General features: G+C 44.9%; 1 protein-coding gene across 3 annotated transcripts in view; it reads left to right on the forward strand.

Annotated features, from left to right (window-relative positions):
- Positions 1-20,835, forward strand: part of ENTPD4 (ectonucleoside triphosphate diphosphohydrolase 4) — a 79,559-nt gene that overhangs the window by 372 nt on the left and 58,352 nt on the right. For 2 of the 3 annotated variants that reach the window (XM_068274731.1, XM_068274733.1), the window contains exons 2-3: positions 11,269-11,390; positions 14,403-14,600. In XM_068274731.1, the coding sequence (XP_068130832.1) occupies positions 11,383-11,390; positions 14,403-14,600 (206 nt within the window). In that variant the 5' untranslated portion in view covers positions 11,269-11,382. Of the gene's footprint in view, positions 1-1,107; positions 1,227-11,268; positions 11,391-14,402; positions 14,601-20,835 lie in introns of all 3 variants that reach the window. The other variant, XM_068274732.1, reaches the window with a different exon arrangement.

Below are 20,835 nucleotides of genomic sequence, written 5' to 3' on the forward strand. Positions count from 1 at the left end.
ATACACGTGATGCTCTCCTGTTATATTCTATCATTAGTCTCTGCCTGTGTTGCAACACCTCTGTGACGGAGCAGTTGTTTAACCTGCTTCCATCTACCTGAATTTGATCAGAGAGGGTTCTATTATTGCCATATACTGTACGTAAAGTCGCCATGGCCTGCCAGGTCCCCCCCCATCTAAAAGGTGTACCCCTCAGGGTCTTGCAGTGTTGACATCATCTGTCCACTGCCACACTCCTCTTGTGTCTTCTCCCCAGCCTCTTTTACGGGGGGGGGGGGGGGGGGGGAGGGAGGTGTGTGACATGACTACATGTACATGCTCACATTACATATGTGCCGTTTTGTCATGGGGTACAGACACCAGCGCTGGTCTAGTTTAGGTGAGCCATCAGCAAACCTCATAAAGTCCTCTAACATTGTTGGGTGAATGGCACGCCAAAGCACCCATTCACATTTGGCGCTTGCCCGCAATTGCGTTTGGGACTGTGATTGTGATTCGGCAGGCAAAATCTCGCGATTCAGTGCACTTTGTGCTTGTGATTCCCATTCAATAGACCTCTGTGTCAGTCCAACTCCCAGGTCTGTGAGCATGGTGTAAACAAGGATCCTTATCTCAGCTAACAAACTCTCACCCCATTTAGATGTTCTGTTTCAGTTAAGGCATCTTAATGACATGTATTTATGCTTGAAAAAAATCTGTGTTTTCCCTTTTGATGTTGCATGTATATAGCTGTCTGTACCATCAGCCTGCAAACAAACAGGATGTAAGCCCGACGAAGGCTGCAAGGCTGAAAGCTTGCTTATTCTTATTTATTTTAGTTAGCCAATAAATGGTATCATCCTGATTTAAAACTTCTTCCATTCAATAGAACGAGAATCACAGAGCAATCACCTCCAAAACACTGCATGCAGCGCATTTGCAATTGATTGCAAACGCTGCAGTGTGAATGTATCCAAAGGGATACATTGGCAGCTGTGCTTTGCTGATCAGCAAAGCACTGAAACAGCGCAAAGTGTGAACCAACTCTTAGGTTTCAGATAGATTTGTAATAGGTTGTAATAAACTATGCCCACACTATTTGGCCAATCACAATGCTTTGTGCTGTAGACAGTGCTGTGATTGGAGAGCTGTTTCCTGCTGGGTCCCCTAAATTATAAACTGGACTAGCGCGAGGAAGCCTTGACGTTAATGGAGAGAAGACACAGGGCTCAGGAGGAGTGGCACAGGTGAGTGGATAGGTGAGCGCGAACGTCACTGCAAACACTCTGCATTGTGTTGGGGATATTTGGGAGTACACATTTAAGATTGTGGGTGGGGGAAACTGGACAGGAGTGTGTTAGGTCATCCCAAAATTGAACATTCCTGTTGCCTCACATCCGACTTTTGCCTTTCAAACAAGATCTTTTTAGCCTATTTTGATCAATAGTTTTGATCAGCTCTGGAAATTGATCGAAATTACAATCAGGCAGCCAGGTTGCAGCATCACTGGCAGATTCAATCATAATGGTGGAAACTGCCAGGAAAATTGAGCAAGTGTATGGGCACCTTAACACTCTTCACTCCTGTAATATGTGCTTGGCTGATCTGTACTTCACCATCCTTTATATTATACGTGAGGCTGTGAACTATAGCCATCATCCTTGTATGGACATGCCATTGCTAGTTACAATTTTGCTTATGGGTCCTTACTGGGTGACATGCCTAGTACATGTGTATGGGCCATTATTGTCATCCTCTTTATATGTGTTACCTGTTTGCAAATGTACGACTTCACTTTCATTATAAGCACTATTCTATCCTTGCTGCTCCTTGTATGTGCGGTCTGTCTATTGTATGTGCTACAGCTGGACTGATAAATGACCTGACCACCACTCCTGTATGATCAGTGCTACCATTAACTTTGTACTGTATACTTTTCATGTGTTGTATGTATTACTACTTAGGATAGTTTCCCACTTGCAGCAGATCATTTGTGGACAGTGAAGTGTCCTATCTGATGGTCCACTGTGGTCCAGCTGTAGCCCAGGGCTGATGCGTTTCCACTATAGGCTATATGGTGAACGTATCTGCCTGCCCAGGATGATCTCAGACGGCACAGAAGTGTGGCCCGCTTACCACTAGGGGTGGATGATTTATTTTGAAACCGAAATCGTGATTTGGGGCAAGATGGTCACAGGATCGTCAAAGCTGCGGTTTTCCCGTCCTCCTCCTCCTAAAGTCCGCTGTGCAGAAACAGCTCGCCTCTCCATGCATAGTAGCAGCAGCTCTCTACACTCCCAGTGGCTCACTCCTACTGCCTACATCATCAACTGGGTGGGTCCACAAGGATCAGTTTGGGAGCAACTTGGCCACTAATGATCCAACCATTTTCATCCAATCTTACCATTTCTATGTAATATAAGGGACTGCCTATAGTATCTATTCATTATATTCACTCATTTTACTCTTCTACCATATAGATTTGGTAAGATTGGATGAAAAAGATTGGATCATTAGTGGCCACCATAATATAGCTCTCTGAGAGTCCGCAGGCCTGTCAGTCAAGCTTCGGACAGTTATCAAGCCTGGAAAGTACAATTTTTTTTTTGCTTTGTTTAGGATTAATCACAGCTCTGCCTGCTTTGTTACAGTAAAGCCCCATACACACGCTCATCAGCGGTCTTTTATGCAGCACAATTGTTGAACAGCGTTTGTTGTGAAACAAGTTGAAACAGCTAAAAAAAAAAGTATTTTGCTATTGTTCAAAAGGCTGATAAGAAGTCAATCCAACTGTTGGGTTGACTTCTTATCAGCTCTTTGAACAATAGCAAAATACTTTTTTAGCTGTTTCAGCTTGTTTCACAACAAAAGTTGTTCAACAATTTTGCTGTATAAAAGACCGCTGTTGAGCGTGTGTATGGGGCTTAACAAACAGACAGGAAGTCTGGATAAGGCACAGCATGATGTGGTGATCTTCAGAGCTGTTGTGTGCTACTGGGCACTGTGCAAAGGAGCTGTGATTAATCCTAATGCTGGGATTACACAGGTCGATTCTGCGCCTGATCGTTTTGCCCGCTCGATTTTCTTATCTTTTTTTCAATTCACTTCAATGAGGAATCGAGCGGCAGTACAATCGAACGGTGATCGGACATGTCGGAAATTATCTATCGAGCCTGGTATTCCCAGCATAAGAAAGAATTGTAGTTCCAGGCTTGATAACTGGCTGAAGCTTGACTGACAGGCCAGCGGACTCTCAGAGAGACAAGGAAGGACTCCTAAGTTGCTCACAAACTGATCCTTGTGGCCGGCCCGCCCAGCTGATGACGTAGGTGGAAAGAGAAAATTGTGAATCGAATGGAAATCGCAATTTCTGACAGAAAAATAACAATTCCATCGTTTCCTAAAATCGTTCAGCCCTACTTACCACAATGAGTCCCACAGATCTGTTGCAGAGTTACAAGTGTGAATGGCTCCTATAAATAAAATAGGAGTCATTCACTTTCAGTTTTGTGATGAGCAAAAAACGGACAAAAAAATGTCCATTCTCAGCTCAAGTGGCAATACAGCCTCACTCATGAATACACAATCATATTATCTTGCCTATATGGTCAGTTCCACTGTGCTGTCTTATTACTACTAGATTACCATCAGCATTTAATGATACACGTTATGTTTTGTTCTCTCAGTCATTACCTCTATACATCTGCGTGTGCGACGCAAAGTAAAGGTGACCACTAATGATCCAATTTCTATCGAAAAATTGTTCAAGCGATCAAATAATTCTGATCGGAAGTGAAATTGTTCACTACACTATTAACAAACCAATCTTTGCTTCCTATCTATCACAACCAACACGAAAATCCAAATTTTGGTTTGACAAAAATCCAATCAGACGACTATTTTTATAATTGTTCGTAATCGATTGTGCCCATCAACAGTGATTATTTACAACCAATTTCTGATCGCTCAAACGAATTTTTTCTAGAAATTAGTGGCCACTTAAACCACTCTGTGACTGCCTAATCCCAATGGGGGGTCGCAGAGTGGCTCTCCTGGAACCACCTAACGCTGGTTGGCATCATCGCAGTCCTCGCAAGATGACTGCGCGCTTGTTCCCTGCAGACAACACAGGGAGCCACCGTGAACAGCCTGCCAGCAGCAATGGGAGCTGGCAGGCTGCATTAACGGGAAAAAAAGGTAATATAAATGTGTACAGTGCTGTGATGCAGCGCTGTACTGTGAGTGTCACTGACACTGATCTGTCCCTCGGATGGGCTCACAATCTAATCCCTGCCATAGTCCTATGCCATGTAGGAATAGTGTAGTGTACAGATCGCAGTCTAGGGACAATTTAGAGGGAAGGAGGGGGAATTAAAGGAAATAGTTTTTTTTTTTTTTTAAGGATGATTTTTTATCAATTAAAAAAACCTAAAGCTTGCATCAGCAATCAGAGATCACCAAAGAAAGCCCTGTTAGTGGTAAAAAAAGAGGTAAAATTCATTTGGGTGCAATATATTATTGCAAAGCTGCACAGTGCAAATTGTAAAAAATTGCCTGGTCACTAGGAGGGTGTAAACCTCTGGTCCTCAAATGGTTAATAAACGTATTCCTCTGCAGCTGTTGGCAATATACTACGCCAGCCACCTTTCCGTGTTACTGATTATAAAACATGGCTCCTCTGTGATACAAGATGAAGTGACTTATAATCTATTTTACACTACACATATTTGTTACAGGTGGGCAGATACAGAACATGATCATCTTACACACTATGGATCACACTGTTTCCACCATGCCAGCCCCATGCATTTTACACTATACCAGGGGTTCCCAACCTTTTCCGACCCGGGGACCACTTTCTGACCAAATATTTTTCCGGGGACCGCGGGGCGGGCGGCGGACGTTGGGTGCGCGTCCTAGTGGACAGTGGATTGGTTTACCGGGGGGGGGGGGGGGCGAGGGGGCAGTGGCATAGCTAGCATAGTTGCCCCAGTATAGGAAGTTTAGTTGCCCCAGTATAGGAAGTTTAGTTGCCCCAGTACGGCTAGTATAGTGCCCCAGTACGGCTAGTATAGTGCCCCAGGACGGCCAGTGTAGTGCCCCAGGACGGCCAGTGTAGTGCCCCAGGACGGCCAGTGTAGTGCCCCAGGGCGGCCAGTGTAGTGCCCCAGGGCGGCCAGTGTAGTGCCCCAGGGCGGCCAGTGTAGTGCCCCAGGGCGGCCAGTGTAGTGCCCCAGGGCCGCCAGTGTAGTGCCCCAGGGCCGCCAGTCTAGTGCCCCAGTATGGGTAGGTGGTGCCCCCCGCCCGTCCCTGCCGCTGTTATAACCTTAAAGAGACACTGAAGCGAAAAAAAAAATTATGATATTATGATTTGTATGTGTAGTACAGCTAAGAAATAAAACATTAAGATCAGATACATCAGTCTAATTGTTTCCAGTACAGGAAGAGTTAAGAAACTGCAGTTATCTCTATGCAAACAAGCCATTAACTCTCCGACTACGTCTTAAGGCCCATACACACGTCGGATTTTTGCGAACGACCCGTCGTTTGAACGTTCCGTCGTTCGCACGTCAAATCCGGCGTACCAGTCTTATCACCCGAACGATAGTCTGTACACACGCCGGATTTGACGTGGGAACGACGGAACGTTCAAACGATGGGTTGTTCGCAAAAATCCGACGTGTGTATGGGCCTTTAGTCGTGGAGAGGGCTGTTATCTGACTTTTATTATCTCAACTGTAAGTGAACTGTTTACTTTTTCTCTGCTAGAGGAGAGGTCATTACTTCACAGACTGCTCTGAAAGACTCATTTTGAATGCTGAGTGTTGTGTAATCTGCACATAATATAGAATGATACAATGTTAGAAAAAACACTATATACCTGAAAATAAAAGTATGAGAATATTTTCTTTGCTGCTAATCTTCTAGTAATTATTCATAGTACACAACCAATTCGCTATATCATATTTTTTTTTTCGCTTCAGTGTCTCTTTAACAGCGGCCGCTCTCCCCTCTCCGGCGCGTGTACTTATTCCAGCTGTCGCTGTCCCTGTGTAGCTGGGTCCATGCATTTTGCCACTGCGCATGTGCGCAGCATGGACCCAGCCTCACAGAGATATGAGGAGGGGGCCAGGGAGCCGACCGGGCGGCCGGGTGTTCCGCGGGTGGCAGGCGTGCGCGCGCCGAGAAACACAGACCTAGAGCCCGTTATTAAACGGGCTTGGGTTTGCTAGTATATGTAATATTAGGTTACTGTGTGGAAAATTAGTGCAGACATCGCTGTGGGAAAGTCTGGGAATAATAATAGTAGGAATCAGTATAGATGTTGAGTATAGCAATAATGTATTATGGAAGGGGAAGTGATGCTAGGAAAGATAGCATAAGGCCCCGTTCACATCTAAAATTGCTAAACGCTAGCGATTAGCGTTAGCTTCTCAGTGATTTAATGTGGAAAAACCACTTTACAAAGTAGCATTTTGGGAGTGATCACGATTAGCGGTTCTATATATGCTAATTGCGATGCTCCAGAATCGCTGCCAAAACGCTGCATGTAACAAGTTTGAGATTATCGCTAATTGCAAACCACCTGTGACCGTAGCAGTGAGAACACTGCCACAGGGTACAATAAATGGGGTACAATAGTGTGATTCCCACTTAGGTGTGAACGAGCCCTAAGGGCTTGTTTCCACTAGGGGCGAACTCCCGTCACCTGAATTTGGTTGGTTAATCACAGCATATTGAAATCTAGGCTGCTTCTGAATTCACGTGCGGGGGGAAGAGGGGATTCGGACTCTCATCAGAATAAAGTTACCCATACATCTAGCAACTTGGCAGCCAATCGACCATCTGATTCGTTAATTATCAAATGGGATGAAAATGAGTGCCACCAAGTGTATGCCCAATCGACGATGTGACCAATTGCAGGCCAAGCATGTCAATCTGACATGCTGCAAGATGTCAGGCCATCGTGGTCGATCGGGTGCACGGCCCTATCGTCGAGTGATATCAGCAGCTGACAGATCTCTCTCTAATCAGATTCAATCAGAGATAGATTTGTCTCTTGGTTGAATCTGCCTATCATCGCCGGATGTATGGCTATCTTAAGTGTCAGCGTGCGTCTCGAAGACAAGCTGGCACAAATGGAAACAGGGCCTTAGTGATTAGTGATAGATGATATGTCAGCACTCACAAAGTGATTTTCTCCTCTGTGACTCAAAGCACTTGAGAGCTGCAGCCTGTAAAGGCACACTCAGTAGGCCACCCTGAAGCATTAAAGGACAACTGTACTGAGAAGAATATGGAAGCTGCCATATTTTCATTTTAAACAATGCCAGTTGCTTGGCAGCCCTGCTAGTCTGTTTGGCTGCAGTAGTAGTGATTGTGATAACGATTTGCAATTAGCGATTTTTTTTTAATTCTGGTTGGTCCTTTCTAGCGATTCATGATTGATTTGCCAGTGCTTCAATACTTTATAAAGAAGCTCAAACACTCCCAAAATGCAGCATATCCTGTAATTGCGATTTTGCTAATTGCAATTGCTACTGTGGAATTTGTTAAATTTATTTACATTGGCAGAGCATTTAGGAAAATCTTTAGCGATTTAAAGAGCTCCCTAAATGCTCAAAAAAGCACGCTAGTGGGTTCCAGGCCTCGAACACATTACAAAGAAACACTACAGTATTCACTGCCACACCAGTGCACCCTTAAAGGACACTTCCGAGCACCACAAAAATAAAAAAAACTCCACTTACCTGGGGCTTCCTCCAGCCCCTGCCAGTCGTCCTGTGCCCTCGCAGCAGCTCCACTCACTGATGGTGGCCCGGGTTCCCCTCTGGTGTAAGATCCCCACTGCGCATGCGCGGGCCGCTCTCAGAGCCACACTGACATCATTCGGACTATACTGTGCAGACACAGTAGTTCTGCGCCTGCACAGTACAGTCCGGGTGACGTTGGGGCGACCAGTGAACCGCATGCTGGAGCGCAGAAGAAGCCGACTTGGCGAGGTCAGCTTCTGCACCGGAGGGGACCGGAAGCCACCGGAGCTGTGGCGAGGGCACAGGACGGCTGCCAGGGGCTGGAGGAAGCCCCAGGTAAGTGGATTTTTTTTATTTTTAGGTTGCTCAGACTTTCCCTTTAATTCAATTGATTCTACATCTGCATGCTGCACATTGTGCAATAAAATAGCTTCACTGATAGCTTCAGTTCCTTTCATGCAGTGGATATATAATTATGCGTGCCATTTATTGACCATTAGCCCCAGTCCTCTGATATCAATCAAAAACACAAAGAAGATGAAGTATTTTTCATAAAGTGCATTTTCATTTTTCTTACAATTCAGCCACATTCCTTCCTGATAATATTGCTTTGACATAATACTGACATGAGGACTCATCTGTGTGTCCTTCTGCTGAAACCTGCAGCTCTGGACATTGCTGCTCTGTGATTGCCTAATCCAGGCCAGCAGTTGGTGCACAGCCTTGGCATGCGGGAATGACGTCACTCCTCTTTGGATCCCACGCTTCCTTCTGGCGAGCTTCACTCACAGCCTGGTATCAGCACCAGACTGGAAACACACTCCAGGGCACTTCGGCAAAACTGGACTGGAAGCCAAATACTGACATAGTGGAAAACTTTAAAGGACAACTGAAGTGAGGGGGATTATGGAGGCTGCCATTTTTATTTCCTTATAAGCAATGCCAGTTGCCTGGCTGTCCTGTTGATCCTCTGCCTCTAACACTTTTAGCCATAGACCCTGAACAAGCATGCAGCAGATCAGGTGTTTCTGACATTGTCACATCTGACATGAATAACTGCATGCTTGTTTATCATGTGATTCTGACACCACTGCAGCCAAATAGACCAGCAGTGCTGCCAGACAACTGTGATTGTTTAAAAGGAGAAATAAATATGGCAGCCTCCATAATCTTCTCACTACAGTTGTCATTTAAATTATCTTTAAATTAGTGCTAGGTAAAAACACTTGGTATGTTTCCACTAGAGGCATGCAATTCGCATATCATTTTTCAGATGCAAATTTCACATGGGAATTCATACGCATACATGCGTTTTATAAATGTGAATGCAAGAAGAAAGTCCCATTAACATTATTGATTGAGCACCCGAAAATATGTGCAAAAATGTGAATGCAAACATGCACGAGAAAACAGCATGCAGCGTTGAAAAGTAGTAACACTGCTGTGTGTTCTGGATGCGGATTTTGCATCTAATGGAAACCGGCTCATAGGCAATCATTGCTGTGCGCATTTGAATCATCAAGATATTTGAGCTAGCAGATAGTCTCTTCCTGAGAGCAGGCCAAGGGAATTGTTTCCCTTCTTCACTCTCCCACTTTGGGTAGGAACACGCTAGGCAGAATCGCATACCGTATATACTCGTGTATAAGCCGAATTTTTTGGACCAAAAAAGTGGTCCAAAAGTGGGGGGGTCGGCTTATACACGGGGCACCATTCCAATGTCCCCTCCGCAGTATCCCCCTCTACACAATGATGAATCAACAGGGCACATATGTAGCCATGAGGGTTTCCCCTGCCCCCCTCCAGAGCGGAATAGTATTTAAATGACAGCGGTGTCCCCCGAGTGCCTCCTCTGCATACGTACTGTGGTTTAGCCGCACTGACAGCGTCGGCTGTGTCTCCCCCTTTCCCCGTCAGAGCAGAGCAGCATGTAAATATCAGCAGTGTGCTGATCCGAATGTCGCTCTCCCTGTGTGCAAAGTTAAAAGCAGCGGTGCGGGCTTCCTCCACTTACTTTCTAAAGTCCGTCCGTGCTGCGGGGATTCCTCTATAGCAGGTCTGATGCCGGCTCATCTCTATGACAGAAGCGTCACTAGATGGCGTCATAGAGATGAGCCGGCATCAGACCTGCTATAGAGGAATCCCCGCAGCACGGACGGACTTTAGAAAGTAAGTGGAGGAAGCCCGCACCGCTGCTTTTAACTTTGCACACAGGGAGAGCGGCATTCGGATCAGCACACTGCTGATATTTACATGCTGCTCTGCTCTGACGGGGGAAGGGGGAGACACAGCCGACACTGTCAGTGCGGCTAAACCACAGTACGTATGCAGGGGAGGCACTCGGGGGACACCGCTGTCATTTAAATACTATTCCGCTCTGGAGGGGGGCAGGGGAAACCCTCATGGCTACATATGTGCCCTGTTGATTAATCATTGTGTAGAGGGGGATACTCTGGCTAGAATGCATGATTTATTTACATACCTACTGCTCTGCTTTGGAGAGGGGACAGGACAGTCATGTCTGCATATGTGCCCCATACATTCATCATTGTGTAGAGGGGCATACTCTGGCTAAAATGCATGTTTTGTTTACATACTGCTCTGCCCTGGAGAGGGGATGAGGACACAGTCATGGCTAGTTGGCTACATATGTGCCCTAATCACACAGCACTATGTAGTAGAGTGGGATACTTTGGCCGAGACGCACACAACTCTAATTTCCGTTTTGCTTTGGAAGGGGAGCAGGGGCACAGTAATGGCCGCATATCCTCCTAAACCACGCCACATATGCTGGATTGGGTTCTTGTTGTGTAGTGTATGGCAAATGGAACAATGACCTAAGACCTTTGCATTCCCTCCCCGGCTTATACACGAGTCAATCATTTTTCCCACATTTTTTAGGCAAAAGTTGGGGGGTCGGCTTATACACGGGTGGGCTTATACACGAGTATATACGGTATGTGTTTTCCATAGCACATCGTGGAAAATGCATATGCTGCTTCCTCATGTACTGCGCCCCCCCATAGTGACAGAACGTGTCGCTAGGCTAGCAGCATATCTGTACAGAAGTCTACCATAAAACAAAGGTTGTGCCTGTGTATGCACAATTTATACTGATCGCAAATAAGATGTGGTCTCTCCTAATCTCTCAACTTGTCCGAACTCCGGCCCGATCATTTCGCTGCTCGATTCCGCATTGAAGACCATGTAAAAGATAAGAAAGTCGAGCGGAAGATAAGAGAATCGCCAGTGGAATCGGGCGGGGAATCGATCGAGCGGCAAATCGAGCAGTGTATGCCCAGCATTAAAGTCATTATCAAATATCTGCTGAAGTGCTAATGACGTGTGAACAGTACAGGTACACGTGCATGCTCTGCTCCTGTCTTACTTTATATAATCGCTGCAGGAGATAAGGTTATACTTTACAAGATAGCTAAAATAAGTAATACAAGTATATTGCATTACCTGATCAGTTTAGTGTATTTGACATTGTTTAATATGAATCTATATAAGGTGATCTATTTTTTTTCTTCAGGTAGCAGACATGTCTGTGAGTAGCCTGGATGGCGTGCGGTGATAAAGCCTCAGTTATGGGGTGAAGTGCTCTTCCTGCTCTACCTGTGCGCTTCTCTTCTAACCAGCCTCCAATATGGGGCGGTGAGTATCCATGAGTGGGAATCAGAGGGTACGCACTGGGACTAATGGTTTCCATACACGCATCCAGTTTTACTGACAGATTCAATCACTACGATCAAATCTGCCAGTTATCTGTGATACGGTGAGCTGCATCAATCGTAAATTCAATTGATTAAACAAAGATCAAAATTATGACCAGATGATAAATTTCCCTCAATCACAGGCGGCGGTAGATCGATGCCCCTTAATGTTGCTCTGTTCGATAAAGTTCAATAGATTTTATGGTAAAATCTTTTTAAAATCTGTGTGCAGTGTATGGCGAATTGCTCCCTTTCTGGTCCGATTCAGATTGATTGACAGGATTGATCTGTTTGCCACATTGGCAGAAAGCTATGCGTATATGCCTGCGCAGGAAGCCCCTGGTAACGTGAGCGCGGATGCGCATGGCTAAGTCCACGCAGACGTAGTGGCCCACAATATTAAAATTGCAGAAAGCGGAAGTAAGCCGGGGCGGGGGACCAGAGGATCGGTTTCTCCCGGCATGGGCATAGGACGTCTGCAGAGGGGCGGTAGAAGCCCCAGGTAAATTGAACTTTGCAGTATAGCCAGTTTGTTTCCCTTTAATCTGGAGAAGTGTTAAAAGTGAAACATTTTTGACAAAGGGGCAATCCCTTCAGCTCCACTCGATACGTTGCAATGATTCCTGACAAACCTTATTTCAGCTTCCATATACAGTACTGTATGCGAGAGTCTACATGTAAAACACAACTATTCTCCAGAGTCCTTGACATAGTCTGTGATATAAGACTAGACAAATAACATTTATCACACTTTTTTCCTGGTGCACTCAAAGCTCCAGAGCTGCAGCCACTAGGGTGCGCTTCATAGGCAGTAGCAGTGTGAGGGAGTCTGGCCGAAGTACTCCTTGCTGAGTAGGTGCTGGTTTACTGAACAGGAAGAGCTGAGAATCGAACCCAGGTCTCCTGCTCTAAGAATGTTTAAGCTTGCTGTTAGTGGATTAGTCCAGATGTGGGAAATGAGTAACCAGCTTCTCCTACTCTGTGCAACTTATTACACCTGCAGCAAGATGGCAAATTCCAATGCAGCTCATACTTCACTTAGTTCTGAAATGGACACTTTTTACTAACTTTAAATTACTACAATTATTCTTGAACCACTTATTTGTTGTGGTGATTTTCAGTGAAATTGAAAACCAAAGTCACCAGGCAGCACTAGCTACCTCTAGCAGTGTGTCATGTGTCACAAACCCCCTTTGGCAAATGTCTTCATTCTTGTTTTTTGCTTTTGTGTTTTTTTTTGTCACGGCCTCCACTGTACAAAATACGTAATTATAAGAGTCATGTATGACACTGTACAAAGATGTAAATGTCTAAGCCATGCTGCTAATCTGTTGGGTTTTTCTGGACAGGATAGTTTCTGTGATGTACCACAATTCTGAAGAAAAAAAATACACAGTTTTGATATTAATATGCAGAAATGTATGCTATTACAAGTAACTTTTATTAGTTTGGATGGCTGGGTTGCTTGCGATTATTGTAAGCTGAAATTGGGAAAGGGTGGGCTATATTTGAGGTCCCTTGAGACAAAGTTTGTAATTCAAAAGTGGGTCTTTTCCCTCTATCCCACACAATAGAATGGTATTGCTTAAAAAGAAATAAATATGACCCCCTCCACACCCCCCTCACTTTAGGTGTCCTTTTAAAGAGGAGCTGTTAGGTATAAGGTCTCAGAGGAAAAAAAACACATATATCAGTAGCTAAAGATTGGCTATACTTACATTACATATGCATTTCACTGTCCACGTTTGGATTTCACAGAATTTTTATATAGTATTTGCAGAGAATGATGCTCCTGACAGCTCATGGCAGGTTCCATGTTTGTCTGTCTCCGATGAAGCCAAATGTGTCTTCATGTCCTGCCTGCTTCCTGATGATTCCACTCACAAAAAAATACAACACTACTGTGCAGTGAATATTAATTAGCCATGTGGCTAGGAACAATAGCGGACTCCTGCAGGGTACTCTGCCCAGAGATTTATCAGTGCTGTGAGCTGCTGTTGTTGTAACTTGACCCTGTACCTTCTCACTAGCAGCCGAGGGGAGGACCCAAGCAGCCCCAGAATGCTTTGCAGTATGGTATGCGGCCTTTCGTCCTTTTAAGAGCTTGGGTCTAACATCCTTGCTGTTCAGCACACATCAAAAGTAAGAGAGATTTTTAACTTCAGTGTTGCCTATTTGGCTTCCTTCTAAACTGTTTAACACAGAAGAATAGAGGTTTAAATTAGCTTTTGCAGCCTGACAGTTACTCTTTAAGGTTCTCCTAAAGAGTATTGTCTGTGTTGGGTGGAAATGAACACTCAAAGCCAGAGGTCTCCATATCTTGTATGGTGCGTTCTGTACCTTTGTCCTCTGCATATATCCAGAATTAATTCTTAGCCTCATAGCTGTCAGTGGGAATTTCCCTGACAGACAGGCCAGGGCAGAGCGATGAGAAGGCAGTGCAGATGTACCATAGACTGTTACACTGAGTAAGGAGACTTCTGGATTCTGAAGTGGTGAAAATGTAGTTACATTGGATGAGGCCCAAGATGTGCAATATATTCTGATTACAGGAAAATACAAGTGTGAAGTTGTCACACCTCCCTCAGGGGATGCCACTGAAAGTGCCAGATACAACCGGAGACACAAACTGGCAGAGACAGTGGCACAGACAGGCAGAGACATAGATGAAGACTGGCTCTGCAGTCTGAACTTAGTTGAGACTAATAGAAACCATACAGGGCAGTCAGTGCATGCAGGATATTTTATTCAACCGTTTGTGTGTATGAAGACTTGACAATGACCCCCCTTTGTGCAGCGTGCTGCTTTCCTATACATTGCAAAGCAAAATCAGGATTATGCTTTCAGCTTTTGAGTAGCCGGACATGAGCTTTTGTTTTCTTGTCACACGGATCTGATATCACTTTCCTTTTCTGTCAGCTTGTAACGGCAACTCTTATCTCTCAATCCCCAGGATCAGCATATCTTGCCTCCTTCCGGCATCCTGGCACTTCAGCTTATCCCCTGGTGGGTGTCCTCGTGCGCTGAATGCCACCTTACGCCAGCTGGTCATCATCGGTGCTGTGGCTGCCATCCTCTTGCTTCTCATCTACTCTTTACTCCTAGTCCGAACCAAGTACAGCCGTTCCCAGCGAGACCGGAAATATCATAGGTAATAATATCAGCATCACGTGTTCCTGCACCAGATCTGGAGTATAGAGGCTGGAGATAAAGTGTAGATCCCAAGTGATCTCTTATTGCACACAGCTGTCTCGTAGTTCTGTGAATGATACTGCAGTCAGCTTCTCTCCAGCCTGGAATAACTGGTTACAGGGAATATTATCTGCATTGGACTGAATGGCATTTGTACAGTGTCAAATATCGCAAGCTGTGTCTGGAATAAAGATTTATCTATGGGGTTGTGAATATGTTTTAAGATGGCCACTAATGATACAATTTTCTGAACGATCGATTACGAACAATTCTGGAGTGCTGTATGTGAGCCAGCCCTGAGCTCTAAAGCTCGGGGTGACCCATGCTTCTCTCCTTTCTCATGTGGTGCCCCCAAATTAATGCGCATGTAGCAGAACGCAATGGACGTTAAGGTAAGTGCCTGTTTTTAATATTGGGAGGTGGGTGCAGACGGCTGGCTCTCCCCGGCGCTGGCCACACTTGGGGGGGGGGGGGGGGGTCGTCCACGCCACCCAGCCTCCCCCTCCGGGGTGCCGCTGTGGTTTCCAGGCAGTGAGAGAGCCTGGGACCCTGCGGTCCCCCCAGTTGTATAAAAAGGGGGCAGATTTTGAAACGCTTTTTCTTATTTTTCTGTAGCATTTCACCTAGCATTTTGCGGTTTTGTAAAGCGTTTTTGGTGTAGTAGATTTCATATATTGTTACAGTAAAGCTGTTACTGAACAGCTTCTGTAACAAAAACGCCTGCAAAACCGCTCTGAACTGCCGTTTTTCAGAGCGGTTTGCGTTTTTCCTATACTTTACATTGGAGGCAGAAACGCCTCCGCAATCCAAAAAATGCCTCACCTCAGGAGTATGCGTTTCAGCAAAACGCCTCCCGCTCTGGTGTGCACCAGCCCATTGAAATGCATTACCCAAGCGTATCCACAGCCGCAAGTGGATCGCAAAACGCTGCCGAACCGCTCTGGTGTGCACTAAGCCGGATAGTGCTAATGTAGCATGTAGCAGGGTGACTGCTTTGTGGTATTGGTTTGTGCATGCATTTGCATGAGCATTGCCTCATGAATAGCCAATTAGGCCAGATTTGCAATGTCAGACTTGCTAGGGTAAGGCCTCTTTTCCATGGACTGTGAATAGGCAGTGAAATGGCTCTCAAACTCTCACAACTGCTCAGTGCTGCCTGGTAACTGTTTGCTGCTGCCTGGTAACTGTTTGCTGCTGCCTGGTAACTGTTTGCTGCTGCCTGGTAACTGTTTGCTGCTGCCTGGTAACTGTTTGCTGCTGCCTGGTAACTGTTTGCTGCTGCCTGGTAACTGTTTGCTGCTGCCTGGTAACTGTTTGCTGCTGCCTGGTAACTGTTTGCTGCTGCCTGGTAACTGTTTGCTGCTGCCTGGTAACTGTTTGCTGCTGCCTGGTAACTGTTTGCTGCTGCCTGGTAACTGTTTGCTGCTGCCTGGTAACTGTTTGCTGCTGCCTGGTAACTGCTTGCTGCTGCCTGGTAACTGCTTGCTGCGCACACAGCTCAACAGTCCGTGGAAAAGAGGCCTTAAACTTGGTGTTTGAGCACGCATAAATTTTCTCATGCAAAGTACTTCTTCTTCTTGTTTGAAGGTTGAGGCACTTAGTCTATTATATATAATATAATATATAGATATAGATATAAACTGTTGATGTAACGTGTTATAAGACTGTCATAGCTTGATAAAGTAGCATGAATACTGCTCCGAAACGTTGCTGTTATGTATGACAGTCTTTAGATAAAAAGTAAAAGAACTTTGGATGGTGCCGGATTCATTTCTTTGCTAATCTTTATAAAAAGTGAAGTGTTGGCAGATGCCTGGGGGGTGCTCACGTTTTAAGAAAACAAAGAAAAACTGGTTCCACCACTTGGCAACCACCGTGACGTAAAGACTGGGAAAAAAGCTGATTAAGCGCAGATTGTGTTGCTCAGGCCATTTGCCACGTTGAGCACTGATATCTTATTACAGTAAACCCATTAACCCACAATGTTTCATGGTTCACTCAAATCTAAAGTATATTCAGGGCTGCCATTTGATTAGATTGCTAGGTACAGATCCCAGCAATGATTTGTCCTCAGAGGGAAGAACTTACCAACCAAAGTAAGACGTGGGGTGGGGTGGTCATTGTGGTCTTTTATCCAGCTGCTTCACCCTTTCATCTCGTTAATCTCTGCATCATTCTTATATGACACGTCTGCTGAGTGGCATGGTCACATGATCCTGCAGTCATTTCCCTAAGGCCCGTTTCACACCTGCATTAAACGGTCAGCTCCTGGATCGGAATGGAAGGATACTGTACAAACGGAACGGATCCAATGGTAACCTATGGAACCGTTCACATGCATGCATTTGAACGGATCTGTTTCCACACAATCTGCAGAGCGGACCGCAAGTTTGCTGCAGCACTTATTTTTCCGGACCGCCGAGGCGATAGGGGTCTGGGGGGGATGTGGGGATGCTCCACTGGGGGTCTGGGGGGGATGTGTGGACTCTCCACTGTGGGTGGGGTGTCTGCGGAGACGCAAGTGTAATCAGGCGGGTTTCTTACCTCCGTGTTGCGTTCCAAGTCACGTCAAATGACTACCACACTTCCTCCTTTCGGGTTTGAGGTGGAAGCGTGGTAGTCGTGACGCGACTTGGGACGCAATTGGAGGAAGACGGAAGCCTGGGTAAGTGAACCCTCCTTCACCCGCCCACTCATTGGAAAACTGGAGTGGCAACCAGGGCTGTGGAGTCGGTCCAAAAATCCACCGACTCCGACTCCTCAGTTTAGGATTCCACCGACTCCGACTCCTCGACTCCGACTCCTCTAATTTGCATATTACAATTTTGTTGATTAAAAGTATGAAACATGAAATTCGTCTCTTAACTGCCAACGCTTAGGAATTTTACAAGACAACTGAAGTGAGAAGGATATGTAGACTACTATATTTATTCCCTTTAGACTAAAACTGGTCCTTGGTAAGAGTACTTGTAAAAGGTACAAACCGGAACAAAGAACATCTATCAGGCCCTAGGCAATGTAAGTGTGGGTACATGTAAGAGTGATGTGCAGGTACTCTGCAGAAGAATGAGGAGATTCTTCCTCTATTACACATTCTTCATGCACAACTGAACAAGGTTTATGGGTGACAGACAACACCTCTGTGTTCAATGTGCACAGCATTCTCAGTGGATTCCCTGCAGCTCTGTGGGGAGTGCATATGTAGAGTATAGTACTACTGTTTAACAAAGTAAACCTGAGACAGATGAAATTAAAGTTTTATACATACCTGGGGCTTCCTCCAGCCGCCTTCAGGATAATCAGTCCCTCGTTGTCCTCCTCCACCACCTGGATCTTCTGCTAGGAGTCCAGGTACTTGAGCCAGTCAGGCGTAGTGCGCATGCACACACTCCGCCGCCAGGAGCATACTACACCTGTGCAGCACTATTGCGCAGGTGCAGAAGGTTCCTGGCTGTGGGAGCGGCATGCGGCTGGACAGCACTGACTGGCTGAATTACCAGGACTCATATCAGAAGATCCGGGTGGTGGAGGACAGCGAGGGACTGATTGGCCTGAAGGGGGCTGGAGGAAGCCCCAGGTATGTATAAAACTTTACTTTTCATCCGTCTCAGGTACCCTTTAATTTGTAGTCACCAAACCAAATTTTAACAACATATCAAATTATTTGATTTCATCAACAAAGGGAGTGCATACATTTGCATAAATCAGCATCAGTGCAGAATTATTTCCATCTCATTGACCATCTCTATTAGTGACACAGCTACACATCAGGCTTTATTCTTACAGCATAGATGTTATTTAGTATATAGAAGAGATTCCTGTGTACACATATATACAGTCACAATCAGATATGTATATCTGACCTTAAAAATACGGGGACTGCTTTATTGAAGCAGCACAAGTAACTAATTTTGATTGGTTTATTTAATTTTTGTGGACTAAGCACAACTATTACTGTATATATACTGTATATATACATTATTTTTAATGACTATTATCTGAGAAATAGAACATTTTATCATATTTTCTATTTTAATTACAGTTACAAATTCATTAGGAGTCGGAGTCGGTGCATTTTTTTCCCGACTCCAGGCACCCAAAATTGCCCGACTCCACAACTCCGACGCCACAGCCCTGGTGGCAACGGATCCGATCAACCGGTGATCAGATCCATTTTCACGGATCCGTTTGCCAGTGTGAACAAGCCTTACGGATCCGGTGAAACAGAGACCGGATCAGCTTTACATGATCCGTTTGGCTTGAAAATGTCAGTGTGAAACAGCCCTAATACGTTGACTTCAGGGAGTGACAGCAGACTTAATATCAGCTACTGTTATTACTTTTAATGGTTTCCATTTAGGCAGACTAATCTATCTGTAATGCCACACATAATGATTAGGGTTGATAAATAATATTCAAATATTTCCGAGCTCATGCAAATGTATGTATTTTTTTTTTCATGCAAATATATGCTGCTTGAAAATTTACCAATCAATTTAGACCTGGGTGGGACTTGATTGATCCATTTTCGAGCTGCATATATTTGCATACAAATTAACATAAAAACCCGAAGCAGAATTTTAAAATCTTAATAGGACCCAGAGGCATGTGTTCTTCTGCCAGTTCCCCCTGCGCTTTGCTGTCCCCCCTGAAAATATCGCCAGGCTAGCGACAATCTGCTTGTCGCTAGCCGTTCTGTTTACCTAAGGCTTGTCAATCAGCCTCCTCCGCAATGCCATCTCCATTACAGGCTCTCCCAGCCTCTGCTAGCTTCCTCCAATCGTAAGCCAAGCCGCGACCCATGGGGACTGGCAGCGGGGATAGGACACAGAGGCAAGTCATTGTGCACATGACATGCCTCTGGGTCTTATTAAGATTTTTTTTTTTTTTTTAATTCCGCCTTGGGTTCTTTTTAAGGATTTCCAAAACCTCCAGTAAGCTCAAGTTGTGCTTCATTGTAGCTCTCGAATACTGTTTGGATTACAGACTGCCCAGAAACTGCCACCTTGCTGCAGGAGTAATTAGCTGCACTAATGCCAGCCACATACCGTTCAATTTCCTATCAGATCAATGGGTTGAAACTATTGCTTTCAACATGTCCAATGTGCTCCTGATCGATAACTGGATCGATTTTTGTGCAGTAGTGATCTGAAACTCCATCCCATTATAGATCGTGAGCAGATTGGTAATGTCGGAAATAACTAATTTGACCTAATTAGGGGGCGCATTGTTGCTCAGTTTCAACACCACCCAAGCTTTCACACTCTTTTTGCAAACACTACAAGTAATCCTGTTTACTGAATGTATAAAACCTAACTTTTATTTTAACCTGGCTGCTATCATGCTATGAGCTTCTATGCTATGTCTCTAAACTTATTTTAAAATGTAAACTTTGCACTTTATCACTTTGGCACTTATCTTTAACACTTTATCCCTTGAAAAAGCTCTGTTAATGGAGTGAAACATGTTGGGTTATTTGGTGGGGAGGGGTGTAATTTTTATGTTTAACTAAGTGATGCTAGAGGACCTAGGAGAGGAAAATCTCTCCCCTATCCACTTAGCATAGACCGCATAGGTCCAGCATCATATTTGCAAGATTATTTGAGCAACTAGACAGCCAACAACTTCTTTTTTTTATATTTTAATAAAAGTTAAGTTTTTTTTTAATAGATTCAGTAAACAGGATTACTTGTAGTGTTTACACTCCTCTTTTTGTAAGAAACACTGGAGTAGCTGTGTTTTATATCATATAAAAATAATGTCAACAAGCCAAACTAAGGTTTGCCACAAAGTCCTTTAATCTATACAGGTCAATGAAATGGATTGTTTGTCTAAACAAAAAGTAGACTCCCACTTCAAGAGACACCGCCAATCTACCACCTGGCTCACTAGCAGAACTGTAAACTTGCTTAAAACAAACATTTTCATTTACTTGGGCCTTCCTCAAGCCCCCAGCAGCCGTCCTGTCCCGTGTCGGTCCTGCACGATCCTCCATTCTCCCACCGTAGCTAAGTTTTGTTACCATCGGCTTGTAAGTCGACGGGCTACGCAAATCTCTCTTCGCGGTCCAGCCCACAATAGCAGAGGATCGTGCAGGACTGGCGGGGGACAGGACGGCTGCTGGGGGCTTGGGGAAGCACCAAGTAAAAGTTTTTTTTTTTTTTTTTTTTTCAGCGAATTTACAGTTCTGCTTC

This window comes from Hyperolius riggenbachi, chromosome 3, assembly GCF_040937935.1.
Source record: "Hyperolius riggenbachi isolate aHypRig1 chromosome 3, aHypRig1.pri, whole genome shotgun sequence".
In the NCBI taxonomy this organism is placed as follows: domain Eukaryota; kingdom Metazoa; phylum Chordata; class Amphibia; order Anura; family Hyperoliidae; genus Hyperolius; species Hyperolius riggenbachi.